Source organism: Elgaria multicarinata, chromosome 3, assembly GCF_023053635.1.
Source record: "Elgaria multicarinata webbii isolate HBS135686 ecotype San Diego chromosome 3, rElgMul1.1.pri, whole genome shotgun sequence".
In the NCBI taxonomy this organism is placed as follows: Eukaryota; Metazoa; Chordata; class Lepidosauria; order Squamata; family Anguidae; genus Elgaria; species Elgaria multicarinata.
In genome coordinates, this window is record NC_086173.1 from 88522560 (window position 1) to 88548512 (window position 25953).

General features: G+C 44.5%; 1 protein-coding gene across 1 annotated transcript in view; it reads right to left on the bottom strand.

Annotated features, from left to right (window-relative positions):
- Positions 1-25953, bottom strand: part of CSF1R (colony stimulating factor 1 receptor) — a 51807-nt gene that overhangs the window by 17074 nt on the left and 8780 nt on the right. Inside the window, exons 2-11 of the mRNA XM_063120856.1 lie at positions 16847-17095; positions 15025-15303; positions 13227-13366; positions 12479-12641; positions 9524-9713; positions 7056-7171; positions 6195-6312; positions 3340-3533; positions 2066-2175; positions 933-1059 (exon numbers count right to left, since the gene is read on the bottom strand). Coding sequence (XP_062976926.1) covers positions 933-1059; positions 2066-2175; positions 3340-3533; positions 6195-6312; positions 7056-7171; positions 9524-9713; positions 12479-12641; positions 13227-13366; positions 15025-15303; positions 16847-17095 — 1686 coding nt within the window. The remainder of the gene's footprint in view (positions 1-932; positions 1060-2065; positions 2176-3339; positions 3534-6194; positions 6313-7055; positions 7172-9523; positions 9714-12478; positions 12642-13226; positions 13367-15024; positions 15304-16846; positions 17096-25953) is intronic.

The window sequence follows — 25953 nt, forward strand, 5'->3', positions numbered from 1 at the left end:
CTTGTGCACACACGCACGCAGACACACACACATACACACAGATTTGAAAGCATGTGAGCAGCATCTCCTAAGGGTGAATAAGCCAGAGTGTGCCACGGCAAGGTTTGCAGTGAACAACAGGAAGCAGTTTCTATGCCTTGAACAGTTTCCTGTTATTTCTCCATTATTCCTAGCCTTGATTTTTTGGGTGCCCCCCCCCCCCCGACAGACCAACATTGGCTGGGTTCAGACAACATGATAACCGATGGTGGTTGAAGTAGTCAACCATCAGTTGAGTGGCCAATGGTTGGTTATTGTGTTGTCTGTCAGGGGAAAAACCACCCCACAGTTGACTCCCAAAATAACATTCAGCAGAGTTGACTATCTGTACAACAGTTGGTTACAGTGTTGTCTTTCGGGCTCAGTGGACTATTTTGCAGGGTTGAGTGGACTGTTTTGGCTGGCTACAGAGTTCCTGGGCAAGACTGGCCCAAATCATGCCAGCCACTCTGCTTCAGCCAGCACAACTCGCAGAGGCTGCTGGGATAGCACCAGGACTGAGGAAGGAGGGGGGTGGGGACTGTGTCTGTCAAATGCCGGGTTGACAATTTGTCAACACCAGCCCCAACAACTCCACAGTTGTGTAGGAACATGTTGTGTGGGGAGAACCTGCAAAATAACCAACTATGAGTTGACTATTAACCCACCATTGACTAAAGTGTTGTCTGAATGCAGCCATCTTCTACTGCTAGCTTGGAATCAAGACTTCATTTTTATTTTACATAATTTTCCTAATTCTGCAAACTCCCAAGTTTTGCAAGGAAATAAATGCTGCAATCCAACACAAAGCTAAGACTGTTATAGCATGTCAATAATTTGGAATGTTGCCCAATTTGGGTGGACAGGATGAATTACTGATGAGCGGCCAGTAGTAGATTAGCATTGTTTCTCACCAAATTGCAAATTGTTTCTAGGAAACTCCCATTTCTTATTGTAAGGAAGCTGGGTGGGGTCAATAAAGGTGTAATTGTTTCCTTCACAGCCCTCAATAATCTTCCAATGGACTTGGTACTTCGGTTTCTGTAAATAAGCCAAAATATAGATTAATCAAACATACATGATTTCATAGCATTTTTGCATGGTTTTAGAAGGAGAGCCCATTATTGCACCCTAAGTCCCACTGTGCTTAGGACTGGACTGTAAAACTCCCAATAGCTTGCTCCGCAGATGTTGTGAGTGATATTATCAATCCAAGCCCAGATTTAGTTTTGTGGAGGCCCATGAATTTATAAACTGAGACCCACAGATTTAAAGCAAACTCATAACAAGCTGATTAAAGTACGGTCATCAGATTTGGTTGTGTGCAATTAAAAATGTAGGTTTTGGATCCGGATTTCAGCGTGAGCAACTGCGCTGGCAGAAGTGGACTTCCCCACCTCCTCCTCCCCACGGCGGCCCTTTCAGCTCCTTGAAGATGCTGTGTAGAGGGTTTGGGAGGGGGAACCCTACCGAATGGGGTATGCTGTGGTGCAGGGAAAAGGAGGAGACACTTCTTGTAACCAGCCCTTTTGTTTATAGAAGGAAGATCCTGGATCCAGCCCTACATCTGTGTCCTTGAGCTCCTTCAGATGGGAGAAATCACATTCCCTTAACTGTGGCTCTCCTTCCTGTTTCTCCTCCACTTCTGCAATGAGCTGTAATTACATGAGGAAAAGAGCAGCGACCACATGGCTTGTACAGCCTCAATGCAATTGAATGGGACAGCATCCTCTAGTGGGCATTTTATAGCACAACATTGCCTGCACACAGCAAGAAAACCCGACAAATACCGATATATTCCAAAAGGGCTGGATTTTCTTTGGGTTTAATTTTAGCGTTAAAACCAGAAAATGGAGCAGGAGATGCACAGTGTTGTCAGAATAAATATTTTGACATTTAAGTTCAATTGTCTTGGTTGAGCTTTTGTACGGGCCCTATTTCTTTTCCTACGGAGATTTTGAAGCCCCTAAAAATCTGAGTCCCTACACTAAGCCTACACCCCAAAAGAGGAAGGACCAAAACACAGACAATCCACATGAAATCTAACCTGTTTATATTTGTAGAATAAGAAGGCGATACACAGAAGAAGAAGAAACATTATTCCTGCACAGGCTATAATAACTGGCTTGGGAATATCGCTTGGGTTCCTTTCTATCCCTAGAAAAACGAGAGGAAGAAGAAGATAATGTTGAAAGTACACCCATCATTCCTGGATGTTCCTGAGAATCAGATCCTTCAGCCTGTTTGTGAGCTTAGTGTGCATATAAATATAATATTAGAACAGCAGATAGCGCCCCCACGCCCCATCCATAGCATGAAGCCGGATGCTTTCCTCCATTGCTATGTAAAACACTGATTCCACTACTGATTCCTTCGGTACATCCAGGCTCTAGAAGACTGTCTGCATTAAGTTCTGTATGAACTTTATTCAATTAAACCAGCTTTCCCCAACCTGGGATCCTCCTAAACATGTCACAACTTCCACTATCCCTAACCTTTAGCTACACTGGCTGGGGCTTTCAAGAGTCATAGTCCAAAATATCTGGAGAGACCCAGGTTGGGTAAGGTTGAATTAAACATTCATTCATTCATATATATGTTTTGGTATTTAACTGGAAATTGTTCTAGATATTTTATATTGTATATGTTAAAATAAGTCAGTTGCGTTGGGTCTTTTTAAAGACCAAGAAACTCAATAAATAAAAATTCAATTTTTATTTTTATTTTTTAAATTATTTTTAGAAAGAGCAATGCATTTTAGTAACACTGAGAAACTGCTCTGGGGACTGGAGATTAGGGGTGTGCATTTGTTTTAAAAGGAACAAAAACAAAAGAAGACAAATAAGCCCCAATTGTTTCCTTCATTTTATTTACAAAATCTAATGGGAATTGAAATGAATGAGTTCCAAATGAAAACACATTTGTTTTGCATTCATTTTAACTTCACCATTTAATTTTTCATTGGCTTCAATGGGGGACCTGGCTTACCTTCTCGCTCCTACAGCTTCGGTGTCTTCCATCCAGAATTTTTCAGGCATTTGACTACTACAATTCCATTTGGATGGAAAAACCAAAAGATATAGGCAGAAGACTAGCTGAGTCAACCATTAAAATCAATGGGAAATGAAATGAATTAAAAAAAAATGTAATGGACGAACTACTAATGAGTGAAAATAAAATAGCTGCAATTCAAACAGACGAAAACCCAGAAGTGTTTTGTTTGTATGCACCTTTTACTATAAATGCAGCCACATTCAGGATTTAGTGAGGCACCCCTGGAAAGCTAACTCATTGCCAATGAAGTACTTGGATTTATCTCACCATTAGCAAGAACTGAAGGAATGAAGATGAAATCATCCCCTTCGCTATTAACTGCTAGGCAGCAAAACGTGACATTGTCTCCCATCTCCTCAATGTTCAAGGTGCTCTTCACCGACACGCCTTCAAAAGGAACTGCACGGGTGATCTGTGGGCTGGTGTCGTTCTTCTGCAGTATTCCGTCTTGGCTGCATCTGCTAGATAACCAAAGGTGATGAGAGATATGTCAGCAGAATCTCCTCTGCCAATATTGGCTCATTCTTCCGTTTCTGGGATGTTTCTTTCTGTTATGACAGGCGTGCACAACTCAGCCCAAGGCCTTTACAGTGTCCCCCGCCAAAGGTGCTCTGACCTCACCATCACTGCCAGATTCCCCACCACCTGTACTCCCCACTCCCTCCCCAGAGATCTTCATATCGATCACTCTTCCCCCCTGCTCTTAGGAATCATAGAATCATAGAATGGCAGAGTTGGAAGGGGCCTACAAGGCCATCGAGTCCAACCCCCTGTTCAATGCAGGAATCCATCCTAAAGCATCCCTGACAGATGCTTGTCCAGATGCCTCTTTAATGCCTCTAGTGTGGGAGAGCCCACAACCTCCCTAGGTAACTGATTCCATTGTCACACTGCTCTAACAGTCAGGAAGTTTTTCCTGATGTCCAGCTGGAGTCTGGCTTCCTTTAACTTGAGCCCGTTATTCCGTGTCCTGCACTCTGGGAGGATCAAGAAGAGATCCTGGCCCTCCTCTGTGTGACAACCTTTTAAGTATTTGAAGAGTGCTATCATGTCTCCCCTCAATCTTCTCTTCTCCAGGCTAAACATGCCCAGTCTAAACATACCCAGTTCTTTCAGTCTCTCTTCATAGGGCTTTGTTTCCAGACCCCTGATCATCCTGGTTGCCCTCCTCTGAACATGTTCCAGCTTGTCTGCGTCCTTCTTGAATTGTGGAGCCCAGAACTGGACGCAACTGGAGTCAGGAAAGAGCAATCTGCATCAGGATCACTGGGGGAGGGGGTGGAGAGAATGGTCTCTATTTCCTCCCTCAGAGATCCTCACACAGATTGCTGGGATGTATCCTTGTACTTGTGTTTACATATGTGTATGTGCAGGGTCAGCCATACCATTAGGCAGAGTGAGACAGTGGGAGGCGGCAGTGAATGTAGCACAGGAGAGAGCTGTTGGCCACACAGCCTGCTCTGCACCCCCTAGGTTAGCCTGCTGCCTTCAGGTGCTGCCCCATCCCCAGTAGGGAAGCAAGACTCAACAGCCAGTGCAGTTGGCTTTTGTACGTAGAATGGGAGAAGGCGCCACCCTGTTCTTCACCTCAGGTAGCAAAATGTCTTGGTCTGGCCGTGTGTGTGTGTGTGCGTGTGTGTGCAAGCGCACATGGCCCCTGACCCAGCATCACATGTGACCTTTGGGACCAAAAATATTCTCTCTCCCCCCACCCACCCACCCCGGTTACATGGATGGGTAAGATGCCCTCAGTTAATTGCCGGACCTTCTTCTGTGGGGCCAATGAACCAAGTGGGCTGAGTCCAGACTGCAGCTTTCCTTGCCCCATTCCCAGTGACAATAGCACTGGGGAAAGAGACACTTCACGGAAGAGGTGCCTCCTAATGCAAGGGTTTAATGCTGCCATTGCTGGTTCTGATGCTGTCCGCACTAATCCTCTTAGCTCATTTAGACCAGCAATGATCAGCAGTCCTGGTGTGGATTGCATAGAACAACCTATAGCAAAAATGCAGGAACATGCTTGATGATCATTTCCAAAGATAGGGATCTGGAAGCCCCAAATGCTAACAAAGTAGCAGCACTTTTACTGGTATTCAGCTATTTTCCTGAATAACTCATTCTTTCCCAACTCCTTTTATTTCTTTCGGTTGACCTCAACCTGATTTTGACTAGGTGTAATGGTTCTGTAAGGCATTTCCTGATGACTAGAGGAATTACTGTCTATATCTATATCTGCATTATATCCATATCCGTATCTGTATGTGTTTGTTTTTGTGTATGTGTAACAGATTAAGGTTGCAATCACATGCACATTTAGGGCTTTGCTAGATCTACCACCTAATCCGGGCAGGAGGAGCAGCGAGCCCATGCTACAAGTAGCACGGGCTGTCGCACCTTGCTAGACGTGGATGCGACAGGGGAAAGCAAAGCCCCATTGCGTCCGCCATTTTTTTTCATTTTTTAAAGGGTCCGGACGCAGGAACGCTCCTGCACTTAGGTAAGGCCCTTAAAAAAAAACCTTCTCCCTGCTCCCCCCTCCTTGGCCATTAGTCCCCCCCCTCTCCCGCTGGCTTTGTTCTCCCCCTCATCCCTGCCAGCTCTGTTGCCCACCCGCCAGTCCCCCGTCTTCCGCCGGCTTCGTTTCTCCCCCATCCCCACCAGCTCCGTCGCCCGCCCCCCGCCCCCTTCCCCCTTCCTCCAATCTTCCCCCCACTTCCCCCGGGCCCCACCTCCCCCGGGCTCCAAACCCTTCCCCCTGCCTCCAATCTTCCCCCCACCTCCCCCGGGCTCCAATCTCCCCCCACCTCCCCCGGGCTCCGCCGCTTGTCCCAGCTACTGGCAAGTAAGCGTGATAGCCAGGAAAAGCGGTGGAATGAGCTAGACGTCAGCAGTCTCGGGCTCAGCCCGAGGCCACGGTTAATACGGGTTATCCTGGGCTGAAAGAGGTTTCAGCTCTGGCTGATCCCAGGATCCCCTGTGCGTCATCTGGATACACAGAGGTGAGCCCGGAGTCAGCCCGGGCTGAAACCTCCGTCTAGCAAAGCCCTTACTTAGCCAGGAGTAAGTCCTACTTGGAGGCCTTCTTTTGAGTGAATATCCATAGGATTGATCTGTTAACTCACCTGTCTGTGTGCTGATGGCGAGGCAATGTGTACCATTCAATACGTGGAGCAGGATAACCGGTGGATTTACACAAAATGATGTTGGAACCATTGGTCAACAGTAGAGCTTTAGGTGGGGCTGAAGAGCAAATGCAAAGGAACCGTGAAGTACAGCAACCATGTAAACACATTCTCTTCATTTCATGAAATATAATGGGACATGGAGTATGGGAAAGAGTAACATGTCAATGTCATTAGATGTGGCCTTTGGATCCCAGCTGTTCTGCCATCTGGAGGTGGGAAGAAAGTAGATCTCTGGATGCTTTGGACTTCAACTCCCAGCATTCCTGACCATTAGATCATGCTGGCAAGGGTTTCTAGGAGCTGAAGCCCCAAACATCTGGAGCTCTCCCTTCTGCCCACCCCTGCTGTAGTTGGCAGTCACTTCATTCAGGCATGAATGAAGTGATTTCCCTTGTCTATAGATTGTTTTAGATCCATCAGGAAAGGCTACTTCTGACATAGATGGAGTTCCAAAGTGTATCTTGGCCCCTGAGAACTGCTATGGCATCCCTTGTTTGGGGACCTAAGGAAGAGTCAAGGCTAGTGTTCAGTTTGCTATGAAAATATTTTAATTTTCCTGAGCTACTGAGCTACTCCTGGGGGCTGCCTTGGAGATATTTGGCTTCCAATGTAACCAAAACTGCCTTGGGATTATTTTGTTGGTATTGCTGTTTTAGCACTTCATTTGCTTACAGGAAGAGCAGCAGGATCACCCTGAACTTTCACTTTATTTCACTTGTTGGTTGAGGCTGAGTTTTCTAGTGTTGTTTATGAACTTTGAAAGAATATTGGAAGAATCTAAGTGGATGAAGTACTTACTTTTCACAAAGATGTTGAAAGAAATGGATGCATTGGCTTCACCATTATCTGCAAAAAATGTATATATTCCGCTACGACTTTCTATTGTCCAGTTCAGATTCAGTGTATTGTTGTACCTTCCAAAAGAGAGAACAAATATGCATGGTAAAGTTGTTTCAGGAGCAATCAGAATAGAGGGTTCCCATAGAGCCCCTGCAACCTGTGGTAATTTTGCATGCCTTAGGGTCAATTTCGCTTTCCAAAATATACCTTCCAGAGGTGGGAAAGAAGGCATAATTCATTCCACAGCCTTCTCCAATTGGGTGCTTTCCAGATGTTCTGGACTTCAACAACCATCAGACCCAGCCAGCATGGCCAATGGTCATGAATGCCAGGAATTGTAGTCTATAGAGGACCTTCTCTTCTGCTGCTCCCAGACTGTGGAATGGCCTGCTGGAGGAGACTTGTCAACTTAACAGCCTATCAGCATTTAAGAAAGCTATTAAGACTGATCTCTTCCAGCAGGCCTATCCAGTGGAATTTTAGGATGTTTTTAAAATGGGTTTAGGATGTTTTAACAATGTATATTATGTTTTAATTCAGTTTTATGTATTTTATATTTACTGTTGTTCCCCGCCTCGATCAGAATGGAGAGGCAGGTAAGAAATAAATTATTATTATTATTGTATCTGGAGGGTACCAGGTTGGGGAAAGCAGGCTTCAATGCTAAATGAATAACCTGTCCCAGTTTTACAATCCAGTACAGGGCCGGATCTACACTATTGCTTTAAAGCGCTTTATAACAGTTTTATAGCGCTTTAAAGCAGTTAAAGCGCTTTATAACTGTTATAAAGCGCTTTAAAGCAGTAGTGTAGATCCGGCCTTAGCCACTGTATTTGAAAAGCTTTGATGCACAGGTTTTACCATGCATTAAAGTGATGGCAAACTGATTTCAGCCAGTTGACAAACTTGAAGTTGGGAATGCAGGAAGCTGTCTCATACTGAGTCAGACCATTGGTCCATCTAGCCCTGTATTGTCAACAGTGACTGGCAGGAACAGCTCTCCAGGGATTCAGGCAGGATTCCTTCCAAGCCCTATCTGGAGATGATGGGGATTGAACCTGGGACCTTCTGCATGCAAAGCGGGTGTTGCATGGAGAACACCTCCCAAGGCTCAACTGCCGCATAGTTTGGCGCACCATTGTGGTGTACTGGCCTAGTCTTACAAATTAGAGCTCCAACTTGAAATGGCCAATCAAATGAACTTTCAAGGTATACAGACCAGGGGGAAATTATGGATGCTGAACAGAGTTTGGGTATCTTTAATTCATATGGGCAAACAGCTACATGGGAAACCTAGGTTCAAATTTCTGCTCAGCTATGAAACCCACAGTGTGGTCTTCGGCAAGTTCCCGTCCTACCCTGAAGGTTTCTGGTGAGGCTGAAACACTGCTGTGAGAGCCTCAGAGGAAGAACACAATACAAACACATATGTGGGATGCTGCTTGAATTGTGGTATTCTGGAGTCCACGTGGAAGTAATCTGTACAGGGCTGGTGCAAGCTCTCCTGCTGCCTGAGCTGGGAGGGCACATACATGCCTCCAACGCATCTCTCCCCCACCGTGCACTACGTCTGCCCTCCTCCCAGCCCTGCTTCACCTAACATCTCCCACCTACCTCCCCATTGCTGCCGCCACAGCTCTTGTTGTTGCTGCTCTCTGAAAAGTCATGTTGGCTGTAAAACCAGAAGTGTTGCAGGCCATAAAAACCAGCGGAATGACTCTGCAGAGAGACAGCCAGGCCCAAACGCCTGGCTCTGAGGGATCCTTTCTCAGCACCGGGCATTGTGGGAGAGCTTATCCTGTACCTTGTCTTAGCCCCACAGTACAAGAGATACCTAGGGACCTCCTACGTAATATCCAGAGATACCCCCCACCCCACCCCAAAGAAGGACACCTCAGGACCCCAGGCATTTGGGCCTGGCTGAGCCATGCAGGCCACTTTCTATGGCTGACATGGCTCTCCAGACAGACAGGATCACCCTGAGAGGATCTTCGGGGATGAGCCAGAGGGCAGGTGACTGCTCTGGAGAGCCTTGCCGGTTGCTCTCTCCCTGTGGCATTTGCTGCAGTGAGAGAGGAGGGCTGCCAGGGCCCTCTGGAGCACCTGCTGTTGTGCGGCCAGGCCAGGCAGCCGCTCCAGAGAGCCCCATTTGCTCAGCTCTCCCACTGTGGCAAATGCCACAGCGGGAAAGTAGCCAGCAGGACTCTCTGGAGCACCCACCCAGAGTGTGTGTGTGGAGGTAGCCTCCTGGTGGTGGGGGAGCATGTAATTTGCCACTCCTCCTGCTCCACCTTCGGTGGGGGCTTCAGCTCTGCATTTGTAAGAAGTAGCTCTCCATGTTGTTCTGACACACCTGCGCACTAAAACTATAGTTTGGAAAGGCATTTAGGAAAGAGCTGGCCCAATATATACAGTATATTTCTTACCTGTTTTTGCCAAAACTCATCTGGCCAGTGTACGTAGCATCCATGGCACTTCCAGATGGGTTCCTGTGTGTCCATCGATATGTGTGAGGTCTAGGATAAGCCTCAATGAGCACCTGGAGTTTCAGGCTGTCAAGCACACTTTTCTCCTGGCTCTTGTTCTGAACGGTGGACAAACGCAAATATCCTTTGTCTGAAAAGAAAAGGAATGAAGATGTTGCAGAATGAAGGGTAAGTGGGGGAGGGGCACAGAGAGAAGAGTCATTTTCCTTGTGGAGAGGGGGTGCAACTCTGTTATCAGCGGGGGTGCGCCAGGCTGGGATTTGGTGCCTTGTATCAGGAATGGGCAGGACTTCTTCACATCGCAGCATCGTGGGGAAGTGCCATGGTGGCTGTGGAGCTGCGCTTGCGTCGTCTAATGGACACAGATCCACAGCAATCGTGGGGCTTTCCCTGCACATGGACAACCCCCCAGTCATCAATCAGATTCTTTTGACTGCCAAGGTGAAACAAGCCACTTGTGTAAAAAAGATGACAGTTTATTGATAGAAAATGGATGCAGAACACATACATGCAAAGAAAGCTCACACCTCCTTCCAGCTAATCAAGCTGGGTATCTATGGGTTCCCAACAATAGACAGAAGCTGTTCCATAGGGCCATAAGTTTCTTTAGGCTGGTAGCATGCCTATTCCTCCTTGAAGCGAGACCAAAGCACAAAGCCTAGTGGGTTGGATCCTGTAAGCTTCTCTGCTTATTTCTGCTCACTAACCAATGCACATACACTACAGTTTGGCAGTAGATCAGGAAGAGTTTCTGGCTCCCAACTGTTTAACAAGAAAATTATTCACTCCCCCACCACCCAGCCACCCTAAATTATATTAATGCAGTGAAGAAAGCTTGGGGTAACCAGGTGTGGATTTGTGTGTAAAGACTGAGCTCTCAGTTCAATTATAGTACTCAAAATAGCACCAGCTCCTTGATGTATCTTAGGACAACAACAACAACAACAACAACAACAACAACAACAATGCAACAGAAAAAGGTCACAATTATTTCGTTAGTCACATTAGTCACTGACACCATATCAAAAAACTACACAGAAAACCTTCAGAAATTGAGCCTACCAAAATACATCCACACCGACTTCCAGAAAGCAGTCATATTTAAAACACGCTGAATTGTCAGGAAATTCCTGACTCAGTAAAGGACAGCATGACTTGGCAAAGGCCGTCATGTCCATCTAGAAAAACCGCCACAAGTGAGAAAAGAGATCCTGCAAGCCCGCTCCTGTCTTTAATGATCAGTCAATGGGAGTCCATATAGCAAAACTGTAGCCTTTTAATGCCACAAACAACTTGCTTAAAAACACTTGCTGCCTTTTAATCATCCTCAGAGATGGCATCTATTCCAGCAGGCCTATCCAGTGGAATTTTAGGATGTTTTTAGGATGTTTTAATAATGTATACTATGTTTTTAATTCCATTTTATGTATTTTATACTTATTGTTGTTCCCCGCCTCGATCCAAACGGAGAGCCGAGTAAAAATTATTATTATTATTATTATTATTATTATTATTATTATTATTATTAAATCTGAGAAACTGCTTGTAGTGTCGAGGGGAGAATATCTCTCTCTCTCATATATATATATATATATATATGAGAGATAAGGCAGTCTGCTACCACTGAAGTGGTTTTCAGGAACCTGAGCTGATGTTTTATTGGGATGCTAGCTAACGGGGCCAGTATCTGCTGGATATAGCAGGCATGTATATTTTTAAGGCATTGTGAAGCACACAAGACAGAACAATACTCAGACAGAGCAGTTGTGCTGCTGTCTGTTCAGCATTGCATGCCCGTCATTCGTCGATAAATGCCAGCCAGCATTTGAAGTCACAGGTCAAAAATAGCATAGGCAGCACTTCCCATCAGCTGACAGCACCTATCATGCTCTCCAGAGGAAGTATTTAATATGTTCCACTGTGAATTACCAAATGACGGCAGGCCAAGAGATTTGCCGGCAGGCACAGGATGACCGCACACTGTTAAAACTAGCAAAGTCTCTCAACCTGGTCAGGGCCTTGGGTAGCCTGCCCCAGTCTGGTATCCTCCAGAAGTTTGGGACTTCATCAGTCCCATAGACAGCTCCAACTGGGCTGGCTATGGAGGCTGCTCTGAGTTTCCCAATGGGTTGAGCAGGATAAGGAATTCATAAGCATAAGGAATAAACAAGTAAACGGGACATCAAAGACGTCAGCCTTTGGTGGTAGGTGAGTTCAAAGGAGGCTGATGTTTTGATTGTTTTGTAATATTTCTACTTCTGCATTTATCCTTAAGGAATTTACCTCCGTCAAGGAAGGAAGGAAAGTGTGATTAAATTACTACATTAAAGACTTCTGGAGTGCTAATTACCTGTGACCTCCACTGGCATCTACATAAGTCCACTGTTCTCCTGCTAACCCACATGCTTCTTTCCTAAAAGCACCGTGAAACAAAACCCTGCTTATTGCTTCACTGAAATTTGATAATTATGTCCAAGGTGATGCCTTTTCTTTGAGAAGCAGCATCCAGTCTACTAGTGAGTAAAGGCCGGAGACCTTTCTCTACATTCACCATCAACATAGCAAACATAAGAAGCTGCCTCATACTGAGCTAGACCCTTGGTCCATCTAGCCCAGTATTGCTGACACTGACCAGCAGTGACTCTCCAAGCTTTCAGGCAGGAGTTTTCCCAGCCTTACCTGGAGATGCTGGGGATTGATGACCTTCTCATGGTCCAAAATAGCCTTCCTTGAAATTCTTCCCATGCATTGCAAGTTTCATTCTCACTACCTACTGATGGTGACTCCATTAATAACACAATATAGAGCTCAGTTTGATTCTTTTGTTAGGTGGAACAGGGAAGAAAGCAGGAAAGAAGGGGAGGGCTTCCCCCTTGTCCACCAGGACTTGCTCACCTATCACCTGTAGGGTAACTGAAGAATGACTAAATCCTGAAGAACGACCTCCAAAGCAGGTGTATTTCCCACTGTCTTGTGACTGCACTGAAGGGATGAAGAAGTCGAAGACTGTGATGTAGCTTTTAACGGGATCATATGTCTCCAATTTAGTCACGATGACCTGCAGCCAGGAAGAATAGAAATCATATGGCACATTTTGGGACATAAGTCACTGTTTCTGTTGTCACCCCATCCTCACTTAACCATTCCCACACTTTAGGGATCCTCCTAGAACCTGGTAAATGAGAACATAGAGTTGCAGCATTTATTCGTGTTTACAGCAGTTCCTAGGTTGTGACATTGATGCATGAAACTGTACTATTTGTCACAAAAAACCCTCAAAACAAATTACAATAGTCAGAAAGCTCATGCCAGGGCCTCTAGTCCTCTGGGCGAAAACCTCATTAAAACAAACAAGGTCCTTGCCTGCAGAACTGTTTGAAGATCAGAATCAATGACTGCATCATGTAAAGAGTTTGCTAGGAACAGGGCCTAGATGAAATGATGGGTTTGCTCCTTTAAAATGCTAAGACTTATGCTCAGCCATGTCAGCTCTGCAAAGCTAATGTGCAAAAACATACAATTTAACCCTTGCAAAAATTATCCTGTATGGTGAAATCTCTCCCGCGTCCAGGCTCATTGACTTCAGCCATGTCAGACAAGGCGAGCTAACAGTCCCTATGAAAGATCTGAGATTACGACTTACATTTCCAGTAGGAGGAACAGTCCAATTGGTGTTATAGATGTAGGAAGGAGAGTATATACTGCAGGTGGCATTGAAAGGCTCTCCTTGTATTCTCACATTGCTTTCCGTTTCAGTGGTGACAAATATAGGCTGGAAGTTTTCTATGACAAATCAAAAAAGGTCTGTTAAGTTCAGGCTATGATAGATTCATGATAATGTGCTCTTGCATTTTTATACTCTCATATCTTTGATAGAAGCATTTGCAGATGTCACAATTTGCCAGGCTTTCTTCATTTTTCACCATCTGCTATTTCACTCAGCTGCCCCTTTCTCTTCTTACTATATGCCTGTCCTCTGCTCTTAGCTGAAAACACTCAGAGAGCTTCTTTTGCTTGTTACCGTCACTTTCTGCAAGCTTTGACAGGCAGGATCTACACTACTACTTTATAACAGTATTGAAGTGCACTGACAACTGTTGGGGCCCATTGACACAGACCCTATCCCATTTTCAAAGTGTTTTCATAGGCCGTTTCTACACTGACTTTTCCCCCCGGGGTTGTTCCTGGGTGCTCCTTGTGTGTCCAAATGACGCACAGGGACTCCAGGGGGTGGGGGTGGGTGGGCACGGGTTTTCCCAGGGATAAAGAAACACTGGGAAAACCTGATTCTTCCAGTGGTCCCAGGATGATTCTGAGGACTGCTGGTGGTGTGGGTGCCCATTCTGACTTCTTCCCTCCTCTTCACAAATAGTGGGGGTCAGCAGAGGGAAGGAGCCAGGCCGGGAGCAGTCCAGGGACATCGGGGGTGGGGTGAGGAGTAGGGTCAACAACACACACACGCTTACCTTCGCTGGAGCGCAAGTGTGCTCCGGCTCCCGTTATTTATTTATTTTTTAAAAAATGGTGGCAGCGACAGGTGCGACGTCCCTCTTCACTTCCAGGACATTGCGCAGCCATCTGGATGCAGGGCGACAATCCCGGAAGCCAAAAATCCTGGGCTCATCTCCCCTGCATCCCTCTACACCCTTAGGTGTAGAAAGGGCCATAGTATTATATCCTGATAGATCTGGCCATATTCTACTTTTCAAGTGCTCTGGACATGTATGAAGCGATCCTAATTTTTCACTGTGAGCCCCACATTTGACCACACCCTCAGTTTCCAACGTTTTCCAGTGGCACAATAAATAACAACTAAGAATGTGCTGAAGCCATCACACAACCACATCATCACCTTTCCTGAGGAGCACACACACATAGCGCACATATTCAACCGATAAGCCACCACTACTATTTCATTGGACACCAAATCCTTGCCCAAGGCCTGCATCCTTGCCTATTGTTCTGTGCTCCCACAGAGGAATAGGCAAGGCTAAACACCCTTTAGCACTGCAAAGTGTGCTCCAGAACCTGGAAATAATAATAATAATAATAATAATAATAATAATAATAATAATAATAATTTTATTTCTTACCCGCCTCTCCCTTTGGATCGAGGCAGGGAACAACATTAGAACAGGAATCAATACATCTTAAAAAATCATGATTTAACATTGATCTGGATAGGCCTGCTGGAAAAGGCTAGTCTTTAAAGCTGCTAGTCTTTAAAGCGGCCTATGAAAACAGAAGAAAAGGTCCTCTGGGAAACTGATGTCAGCTTAGTTTTAGCTGACTGAAGTAAGTTCACCCCAGAGGACCTGAGTGTGCGGGGCGGACTATATGGGAGAAGGCGATCCCGCAGGTAACCTGGACCCAAACCATTTAGGGCTTCAAAGGTGATGAAATGTATACCCACACCGTGGCAACGGCAGCCACAAACCTACCGTTAACAATAAGTCCAATTGCTAGAGAATTCACCCACTGTCCTTGAACCAGGGCCTGACACTGGTACCAGCCTTGATGCTCCATGCGTACTCTGTGTAAACGGATGCCCTCCTGAGAGCTGAAAGAGAATTCTAAGGGCACTGTCTTCTCATCTTCTCTCTGAAGGGTGACATTGCCTGTGAATCCAGGGTCAGTGATCAGACACGGGAACAACACATCGCTGCCTTCTGTCACCTGAGTGGGCTTTCTGAAGGGGACACACCATACTGACCTAGGATCTGCAGGGGGAGAAAAGGCTAAGGGATTATGGTGAAGTTGAACCCAGCATGTAGCTGTTGTGCACATGGTTTCTTGGAATAAAACATTGGAAGCAGTTGAAAGCAAGATCAAGTTAGGCAGCTTGGTTGTGAGACCAGGCGCTGAGCTGAGGTCTCCTCAAAACATTTTGCCACTTGTTCTGTGGGGATACTCATCTCACAAACGTCCTGCGTGTATCCAGCTGAGCCAATTTTCCACCTGGTAGGGAATTTGACAGACTGACAGAAAGAATTTCTCTTGATCACATCATTCCATGCATGGTGAAATCCATTGTACAGTTAAGCCTGCTCAGGCATTCATTCCACGCAATGAACTATTGTGTGGAAGGGAAGAGCACGGCTGTTGAGCCTCCACTGGGCTGGCCCCCTGCTGTCCATGTGTTGGAGGGGAATGCCCCCTGCCGTCCACAGCAGGCTTTCCTTTACACACATCCCCCCGTAATGCATGGACAATGGGGGTCGGGGCCAGGAGGCATAGCCCCACTGTCTCCTTCTGCTAGTGGGGGCCACTTAAGAGTCACAAAAAAAGAGGAAACGCACCACCCAAAATGAGGACAGCAATGTGCATGAACTTGGCATATGTTTTATAAGTATATAAGTGTGGCATGAAAGTGGGGGCTAGAGGGAGAGTGCTTGTGCACTTTTATTCACATAAAATATTGAGGGGTTTCATTGGGGTATTTTCAGATTTCCTTGTCAGAAGCAAATTTAGAAATAATTTAAATAGAAACATTGTGTGGAAGACTGCGGGGTGTGTGTGTGTGTCTTCATGGTGCTGGGTTGCCGCCACCTCCCTCTCAAACCCTGCACTTTCCCTCCCCCGGGGTGGCGTTGGGTAATCCCGATGCCGAGAAGGGACTGTGGGGTTTCTGGGTGGCCATTTGGGGACTGGAGTTGCCCCCGGCCTCTTCCTGGTAGAAGACGACCAATCACAGGTCGCCTTCCACCAGGCACCACCTGGCCACACCTTAGCTGTGACTCCGGAGTAAGGTAAGGTGCTGTTGTGATGCTGTCTTGTGCCTCCTTGCCTCCCTTTGGAGAAAAAAGTTGGGGTATTTTTTTCTGGAATTTTTTTCTCCACAGCTTTGGTAGACAGCTTTGGTGCGATTGCAGCAACGTCATATAATTAGCAGCGTGCCAACCTGGGGCTTTCCAAGCATTTAGACAGCCCCTTGCAACCCACAGCCTGGGTGCCTACCTGTTCAGTCTGCTGTTCAGGGGCTAATTGCTGATGGGCAACACTTCCAAGGCTTAAACCAGAATTGGATAGAACAGAACTTCAAATATAGAATACCTTCAGATAGAGGATGGTCCCCTGGCAGCCCTTCAAATACAGGACTGTCCTCCCTAAGAGGGGACGTATGGTCACCCCTACATCCCACTCAGTTGTTAATCACATAGACTGAAGGCCCAAATGGTGCTTTATTTATGTATTATGTATTATGCTTTAAAACACATAATAGGAACAGAGGTTGAAGTGTTATTCGTAGATGAGCCTGCTTACCTTTCACAAGCAGAAATACAGATGCCAGTTCCTCAGTACTGTTGACATAACCGCAGCGGTAGTTTCCCATCTGCTGGCAAGAGGCCTGCGGTATATAGAGGGTGCCGTTGTCATACACCATCACTTTAGGCCTAGTGTTTATGCCGACCCATTGCACGCTGGAATTCCCGGAGCAATGTAGGCGCACAGGGTCTCCTTTTTTCACGATCAGAGTGGAGTTGTTAGGGCTGATGGTGGGAGATGCTGAGGCTAAAAAGAAGAAAGAGAGTGAGGATCCAGTTATCTTCAGGTAGTATTGGTAAATCTTGTATCTATTACTTTTGGTACAAGTAAAATGAAATAATATTGTAAGCCAAATATGAGTACCCTGACTTCTCAGCATTGCCAGATCCCGGCCCAGATAAAGCTCTGGGTAACCTAAAAAGATCCATGTGAGAATCAAAGCCTTCTGTATCCTTCTAGCAGCTGGTCTGCTCCTCATGTATTTATTTATTTATTTATTACATTTTTATACTGCCCAATAGCCAAAGCTCTCTGGGCAGTTCACAAAAATTAAAACAATAATAAAACAACCACCTGCATCCATTCATCCCCTGACATAGGGCTGTGTTGTCAGTTGTTCATCATAGTGGGTGGGGCAAGATAGAAACAGAGAGAAATCGTGGTCCTAAATTAATCAAAGGCATTAGCTTATTGCGTGGCTGTGATCATATTGCAAATCACAGGTTTTAATCCCAGCTTTCATTTTTTTTTTTTAAAAAAAGAACGTATTTCTAGTCCTCAGGGTTCCAAAAATAACAGAGAGGAAGATGTCATAGCTCAGTGACAGAGAGCATGCTTTTCATGTAGAAGATCTCTGATTCTTCCCCACCTCCCTTGCCCTATACTGTGTGATTCCCAAATAGGGCAGGTAGGACAGATTAGCTAACTTAGCATGCATGGTATATACTCTTGAGTGTGCTATTATTTCTTCCACTGATGCTGAATTGAGTAGCAGATGATGTGAAAGACCTCTGCCTGAGATCCCAGAGAGATGCTGCTGGCCAGAACAGGTAATATAGGCCTCGATGGACCTGGCATAAGGCAGCCTCCAGTCTCTCAACCTTAGCAGATGAAAACAATGCTTGATAATCATGTCTTCCCTTTAGAAGGGTCCTTGGAGCAGCTCCTCGTGAACAGAACCTCTTCATGGAAAGACCAAGCCCAATGCAAATGTTCCTTCCAAGTAAAGGATAAATGCTCACCTCCAATAATGCAATGGACTGGGGACTCAATAATGCTATCTACATTTGAACGGGTGTTATATAGACGCAACTTGCAAGTGGATAAATATATAGATATTTGGTCTGCTTTTCTTGAAAACCATGTATACCCCCCCTTTTTTTAGAATGGTACACTTGAATGAAAAAAGTGATGATATTCTTAAGTATGTAATGTTTTTTCTTTCTTTCTCTTTTCACTACTCTTTTTTTGGTACTATTTTGTTATTATTCACAATAAAAAAGGGGGGAGAAGGGAAAAATGTTCCTTCCAAGTATGCTGCAAAGCACCTTTCTTTGCCCCTTGTATTACTGTGTGATTCCCATATAGGACAGATCTGACAGATTAACTAACTAGCATACATGATATATTGTATACTCTGTTGGGTGTGCTATTATTTCATCAACATGCGCCAAAATGTATGATTGCTTTATTTAAGTTCCCCACCTCGATCCAAGTGGAGAGGCGTGTAAGAAATATATTATTATTATTATTATTAATAATAAGAAGAACTATTAAATAGCAATGCATTCTTTAATTTTACACACACACACACACACACACACACACACACACACATTTGTGGCTGCAATCAGTCTGGACAATTTGTCTTAGAGGTGGTGGAATTTAGGTTCTTAACATGCGGTCAATGAGGCTGATTAGAACAGATTTGAGGGCAAAGGATTTCATCAGTTTTAAAACAGATTTCACAACACACTTCTGAATATCCTTCAAACATGTCGGTGGGTCATCAGCAAATAGTCACTTCTCACTTTACAATTAGTCCACTTCATTAGAAATTGCCAAGATTGGAGTGCAATGAACTTCTTTTCTTTTCTTTTTTTAAGGAGTTGCTTTGTAGTGGGATGGACAAATCAATTGAGCAAATCGAGGCTTATCCTCCTAAATCCCATCGCTCACTCCCTGCCCCGGAGAGAGAATCACTGGTAGAATTGTGGCTAGGAAGGGAAGTGTTAAATCTCCCCTCAATGTTCCAGTTAACATTGGGAAACCCACCCCCATAAAAAAGAAGGAAAGAAAGACACACTCAATATAGTTGTTAGCTGCATCTTCCATGTAATGTGTAGTCAAGCATGAGGATAGCATTAAAATGTGTGTTAAAGCCAATGTGGACCTGAAATTAAACTTGGAGGAGCTGGGAAATTACACTTGACATATAAATGTATGTGTCCATAGCATACCTGAGTCAGAGAAGGGGAGGTGATGGATTTGTCTTTTTGACTACATAGTTTTCTAAACTTCCCCGATGCCTCCAGGCCCCTGTCTTGATGGCGCCGTGTTGGCGCTGCGAAGCTGCAGGCTCCTGCACTGGCACTCATTCCTGGCATCTGAGTAGGAAGGAGCACCAATGTGGAGTTGCTGCTGTGAGGCCAAGCACTGGGGAGGGAAGAGGAATGGGGCAGCTGGCTCTGTGACTTCCCTCTGGTTGCCCCGTTCCTCCACCCCCATTTTTATTTTTATTTTAATCTGTAGATGCGAGCCTTCACATCTACAGATTAAAAAAAAGGGTGGGGGAGAGGAATGTGGGGGGGGGGCAGCCAGAGGGAGGTCAGAGAGCTGGTTCGGTTCTGCACGTCTCTCTCTTTCTCCCCCTCTGGTTTCCCTGTTCCTCCCCCATTTTTTTTAATTTGTAGATGTTTATCACATCTACAGATTAAAAAAAAATTAAAAAATTAAAAAGGGGAGAAGCAATGTGGCAGTTGGAGGGGAAGGAAGAGAGGGACATGCAGCCCCCGAACCGGCCCTCAAGCCGATGGTGACCAATCAGGGGGCACCATCGGCTGTGGCATGCCTCCACTTAAAAAAAAGTTGGGGTAAGTGCCTGACTTTTTAAAAGCAGAGTTTAGGGGGTTTGCCCCTGGATGGCTTTGGGATGATAGCTGCATCATATAGATGACCTGCTGCCACTCCAGATCCACCCCGGGGCAAATCCCTCATCAAGACAAGCCCCAGACCTTTAAAGCTGGACTTTAAAAGGGCACACAAAGTCCTAAGTGTCTAAGCCCAGTGATGCGACAAGACCTGGAGACATCATTATAGGTTTTGTGTGCTACAGTTCCCATTATCCTCTGTTATGCAGCCATTTGGCAGCTACAATTAATATGTTTATCACATCTTACATAATATCAAGCAGCCTTCATGTTCCACTGCCAACTCTCAGATGACAGGTAACACTTTCCATTACTGAAGGCTCAACAACAAACCTCTCACTTTTAAAGGTTAGATACACATAAAGCCTTTAAAAGATTGGCTATATCAACAACAACAACAACAACAGGAAACAAATAATTAAGGTCACCTCCTAAATACTCCAGATCTCAAAAGTGATGAATGCAGTTGATTCTCAAAAAAGTATTCTCTGCAGAAACACAAAGCAAGGAGGCCTTTTTTTCCTACGTTTGTTTGCACTATGCATGGAACCTTTAGGAAATACACAGGGTAGAAATGCAAAAAGTGAAGGGTTCAAGTACGCCTGTTTGCAGATGACGTGGCTCTATTTTTTACTGATCCACTAACCTCTATCCCCGAAGTTAAGAGAAAATTGAGGGGATTTGGGCTAATGTCAGGATTCAGAATTAATTACTTCATGTCTGACGTACTCTGTTTGAAAACAGGACTCTATGTGTTGCAATAAATTAGAAAATTGACAGGTCTAATGTTCTGTGCAAAATCAATTAAGGACGTACAGATCTGCATGCCCTAAAATTTAGCCCAGTTACAGTTAAACTACAAACCTGTCCTGGAACAAATCCAGCAGGAAATAAAAGGATGGAAACCAATTAATCTTTCATGGTTAGGACAATCTGTAAGCACTTTAAATTTCACTGCTCTCTAAACTTACATCCTTTCCCAAGTTTTATATATCATGGTCGCCCCCAAGGTATTTACCAGCCTGACAAGGCATTTTCAATAGATTTATTCACGAGGGGGAAAAGCCCAGGTTAAGATATAAATAAATAAAGACCTGGCAATACCAAATTGGTTGAGTTATTACAAAGCTTATCAACTGACAAAATAGGAGGCATTACTTTGAGAGGACTGAGACAACCCATGGGTGGCATTGGAGCTCACTCAGGCTGTCTGTCTGACTCTGAGAGGGCTTCTGTTTCTACCAAATGAGCTTAACAAAATACACTCTATTAGCAATATTTTCCTGAAATGTGGTTTGTAAAGGCTGGCATAACAAACTGATACCAAATTCATCACCTCTCATCCTCATTTTGGACCACTCCTTATCCCATAGTCCTGATGTACAACCAGTATTCAGAATGGAAAGGAAAGGACTTACTTGCACAGGCTGCATGATCTGTACAGTAAGAATATGCGGTTTATGGAAGCTCAGCTGAAAGGAGTCCCCTAAAATTGGTTCCAGATTGCACAGGTGGAATTTTACATCCAAATTAGTGGTTAAAGAAGAAGTAGCCAGAGACCTCTTTCTATTTGAAAACATATATATATATATATATATATATATATATATATATATATAGTGATGCTGCCACATTTAGACTAGAACTCAGACCAGAAAGCTTCTGATCATACTATGGAATCTGAGAAATAAAAAAGTGAGACTGGGTTTCTGATGCTCTTCTGTAAAACCATGAAGTAAGGTAATTTGTAAAAGACTGAAGCCCAGTCTTTGAAATGTGAATGGGCCAAGGTTCCAATTTCTGGGTTATTATACTTTGAATAAAACATTTTAATATTTAAAAACACAAACGTCAGCAGCTTTGTTTCCAGTGCACAATTACTCGACAAAGGGTGTGACTAATGCGTCCACACTGGGGCACCAGACTGTTGAGTTTAGTCCCTGGGTGTTGTTTCACACACTACTGCATATGACACTACCGAATGCAGGAGTGTGGTTCTTCTGCAGCTGCCTCCTGGGCTAAGGGCAGGATCTACACTACTGCTTTAAAACAGTTTATAACAGTCGTGGCAACTACTGGGGCCCAGAACACACCACATACACAGTTTTCAAAACGTTTTCAAAGTGTCATATCCTGCTTGGTGTAGAGCTGGCCCAGAGGTGAGCTCAAGGCTACAGGGTGCCAGGTGGTGGAGCAATATGGTGCTTCAGCCATTGCGACCTATGGGGTTGATCTTATACCTGTAACAGTAGTTTTCCACTGTAGGAAACGAAATAAGGCACTAGTTAGGCCTTTGGAACTTCTTTAGACCAGCGGTTTTACAACATGCTCGTATGTTCACGAGTCATTTGGATGACACAGTGATCCTCTTGCTCCTTCTGCTGTTTTTTTTTTTGTTATAAAATAAGACTCCAAAAATCCAACTCAACTGAGCTATACTATATTTGTCGCTATTTCCTGCTGTGTGCAGGAGAAGTTGTGCTATACAACACCCACTAGAGGGCTCCTTCCCACTTAATGAATGGGCCACGTGGTTACTGCTTTCTTCCCCATGTTATTATGCTCATTTCTAGTGTGGAAGAGAAGCACGAAGCAGAATGACGGTAAGGAAACACAATTGCCCCCCCACATCTGAAAATTCTCTTGGTCTGATCCAACAGGGGTCTTATATTCTTAAGTACCAGAATTTTTGAAAACCAAATAGATCAGCTTTAAGTGTGTTGTGGGCTCGGGTCTATAGAAGCTGTCCTCAATTTGCTGCCCTCCCAGCAGATGTGTTGGGCTACAACTCCTATAATCCCCAGCCAGCTGGCTTGAGGGCATACTCGTTGGCGATGATGGGAGCTGCGGTCCACCACACCTGGAGAGCAAGAGGTTGGGGAAGATCATAGAGCCCTGCACAGGGTTAGGACCAGAGAACCTGGATTGATCTTCAGGTGTATCATAACCTTTTGAAGATTTCTGTTATTCATCTTGCCCAAAGTAGAAATGGTGGTCAATTAGTGCTTCAGGGCACAATCCTATGGAGATAGTCAGCAGCCTCCAAAATCTATCCAATGCAGGGCAGCTGGAGAACAAAAATCCTATGGCCATTTAGACAGTGCCTATTGGCCATAGGACTGCAGCCTCAGTGTGTAGCCCATAAATATCTCAGAGGCGCAGAATTTTGCAATGGATCCGGTTTTGGGTTTAGATGGCAGTTTTATTATTTTATAAGGATTAAATCTGGCTTCTACTCAATCCTCAACTTGAATCAAAGGGGAAAGAAAGGAAGGAAGGAACAATATTTGAAACAATGGCTGTGTTGGGTCGAAGAAAGAAGGCAGTTCCCTTTTTGCATTGTCAGCTATTTCTTTGGACCGCTGAAAAGATTTATAATAGGAAGATAGGGAAGTGAAAACTGAATCAGTGCCTCAGATGTGCTGAGTAAGGGATTGCGAATAAAAACCTCGGCAGGGCCCTTCTGGAGCAGAGGAAACACATTTCAGATGTCTGCTGCTTCTGCTCTGGGTTATGTGGGTCCTTTTTCTCTTTCCCCTCTTTAGCCCCTTGGAATTGCCATCCTTTCACTTCTGCTTTTTGTACTTCACTCGCGATCTAAAAGGTTTTATGGTGAGGAGGGGGATCTGCTCTGCACGTTCATGGCAATCCACTAAAACAAGTTCCGACTTTGTTTAGTGTTGATGTGTGATGTGTTGGTTTTTGTGATGTGTTGGTTTTTTTAAAAATGTAAGTAAAGAACATTTGTGTCATGAAGGCACATCAGCTCTGATTCAAATGGTGTCACAGAGGGCATCCTAAGATGTTTTCAGATGGACAGCTCCTGGCGTTAGCAATCTGAAGGGGTTGTGAAAATGTCTTAGGATGCCCTCTGTGACACCATTTGAATCAGAGCTAATGGGCCTCCATGCCACAAATGTTCTTTACTTACATTTTTTTAAACAGCAACAACACATCAACACTAAACAAATTCAGAATTTGTTTCAGTGGAGGCACCTTAGCTCTGATTGAAATGGTATCACAGAGGGCATCCTAAGACATTTCCAGACGGACAGCTCCTGGCGCTAACAATCAGAAGGGATTATGAAGCTATTCCGTCTTTTTCTCCCTCACAGATTTTCAGTGGCAAGAAAAAGGTCAGAAGAAGCAAGGGGGAAACATGGGAGTGTTTCGAGCAGAAGACAAAGTTCATTTCATTTCATTTATTGTATTTTTATACTGTCCCATAGCCAAAGTTGTCTGGGAGGTTCACAATTTTTTTAAAAAAATATATATATACGAAATACAAGAACCATTATGTAACAACATATAAACACAAAGCATGCACACACAGGCAAGTGTTTTTAGAACGTTTTTAGGATGTTTTAACAATGTATATTATGTTTTAATTCACTTTTATGTATTTTATATTTACTGTTGTTCCCCACCTCGATCAAAATGGAGAGGCAGGTAAGAAATAAATTATTATTATTATTATTATTATTATTATTATTATTATTATTATTATTATTATCCTGTATCAGAAAACAATTTTTAAACCGTCAGCCAAAGACGATCTGGGATCTGATTAAAACTCATTATATGCTGCCAAATGCTTGAGAGAAGAGGGCAGTTTTAACCTGGTGCTGAAAAGATTAAAAAAAAGTTCTCTGGATCCCCATAAAATTCTGTGAAAGAGGCAAAGCAATGGCATCATAAAAGCAACATTGATCCCCTTCTCATTTGATTGTTTTAGTACTGCAGCTGCAACACGGTTAAACTTAATGGTGCTTACGCCTGTGTAGACACGTACAGCATTGCATATACATATGCAATCCTATACTCACTTACTAGAGAGTAAGTCCCATAGAACTCAGTGGGACTTGCTTCTCAGTTGACATGGGTAGAATCGTCCTGCTAGTCAACTTGGGATCAGACTATTTGAAAGACTGCATTCTCCTTTGCCCAGGTTTTAAGATAATCAGGAAAGGCCCTTCTCTCTGCCCCAACACCATTGCAGCCAAATTTGGTGGGAATGCAAGAGAAGGTCTTCTTAGTGGCTGCTCCCAAACTCTGGAACTCTCTGCCAAAGGAGGACAGATTAGCTCCATCTTCGTTGTTTTTCTGCTGGAAGGCAAAGACATTTTTATTTAGGCAGGGGTTTGTTTTTTGCTGTAGTAGTTTTTAACCTGGTGGGTGCTGTTTATAAGTGCAAAAGCCGGGTTGCAGTTAAACCTCAAAAAAACCAAGATTATGGCAACTAGCTTGATTGATAACTGGCAAATAGAGGGAGAAAACGTGGAGGCAGTGACAGATTTTGTAGACAGAAAGCTCTGGCGTGGGCTGGTCCATGAAGTCACGAAGAGTCGGAAACGACTGAACGAATAAACAACAACATGTTTTAATAGATGTGTTTTTAACTTATATATTTAATTTATACATGTTTATGCTTTAGTTATGACTCTGTATTGTCTTATTTTATCGTTAACTGCCTTGAGCACTATTTTTAGTGGAAAGGCAGGATATTCATTTGATTAATAAAGGAAAATAAAATATCCTATGGCCTCTCAGATGCTATTCTAGGGTCTGTAGGATTGCTTCGTGTGTGTGTGTGTGTGTGTGTGTTAGGGGTGTGCACGGACCCCCCGCTCCGCTTCACTTGCAGATCCGCCATTTTTCGGAGCGGGTCGCTCCGCCCCGCCCCCGCTCCGCCCACTTCCGCTCCGCTCCGCTCGGAGCTCCGGATCGGATCCGGAGCTCCGTTTTTGCCCCCCCATAGGCTTGCATTGAAAGCTAAAAAAGTAAACAACTTTTTTTCCGTTGAAGTTAGAAACCTCACGTTTGGCACCATGACACCTCATGGGCGTATACACACACACGCCAAGTTTCAAGGCAATCCCATCATCCCCTGATTTTTGGCGAATTTTTGAAAATCGGGCACCCCATTCACACCCCTTGGGATAGCTCCGTCAATTT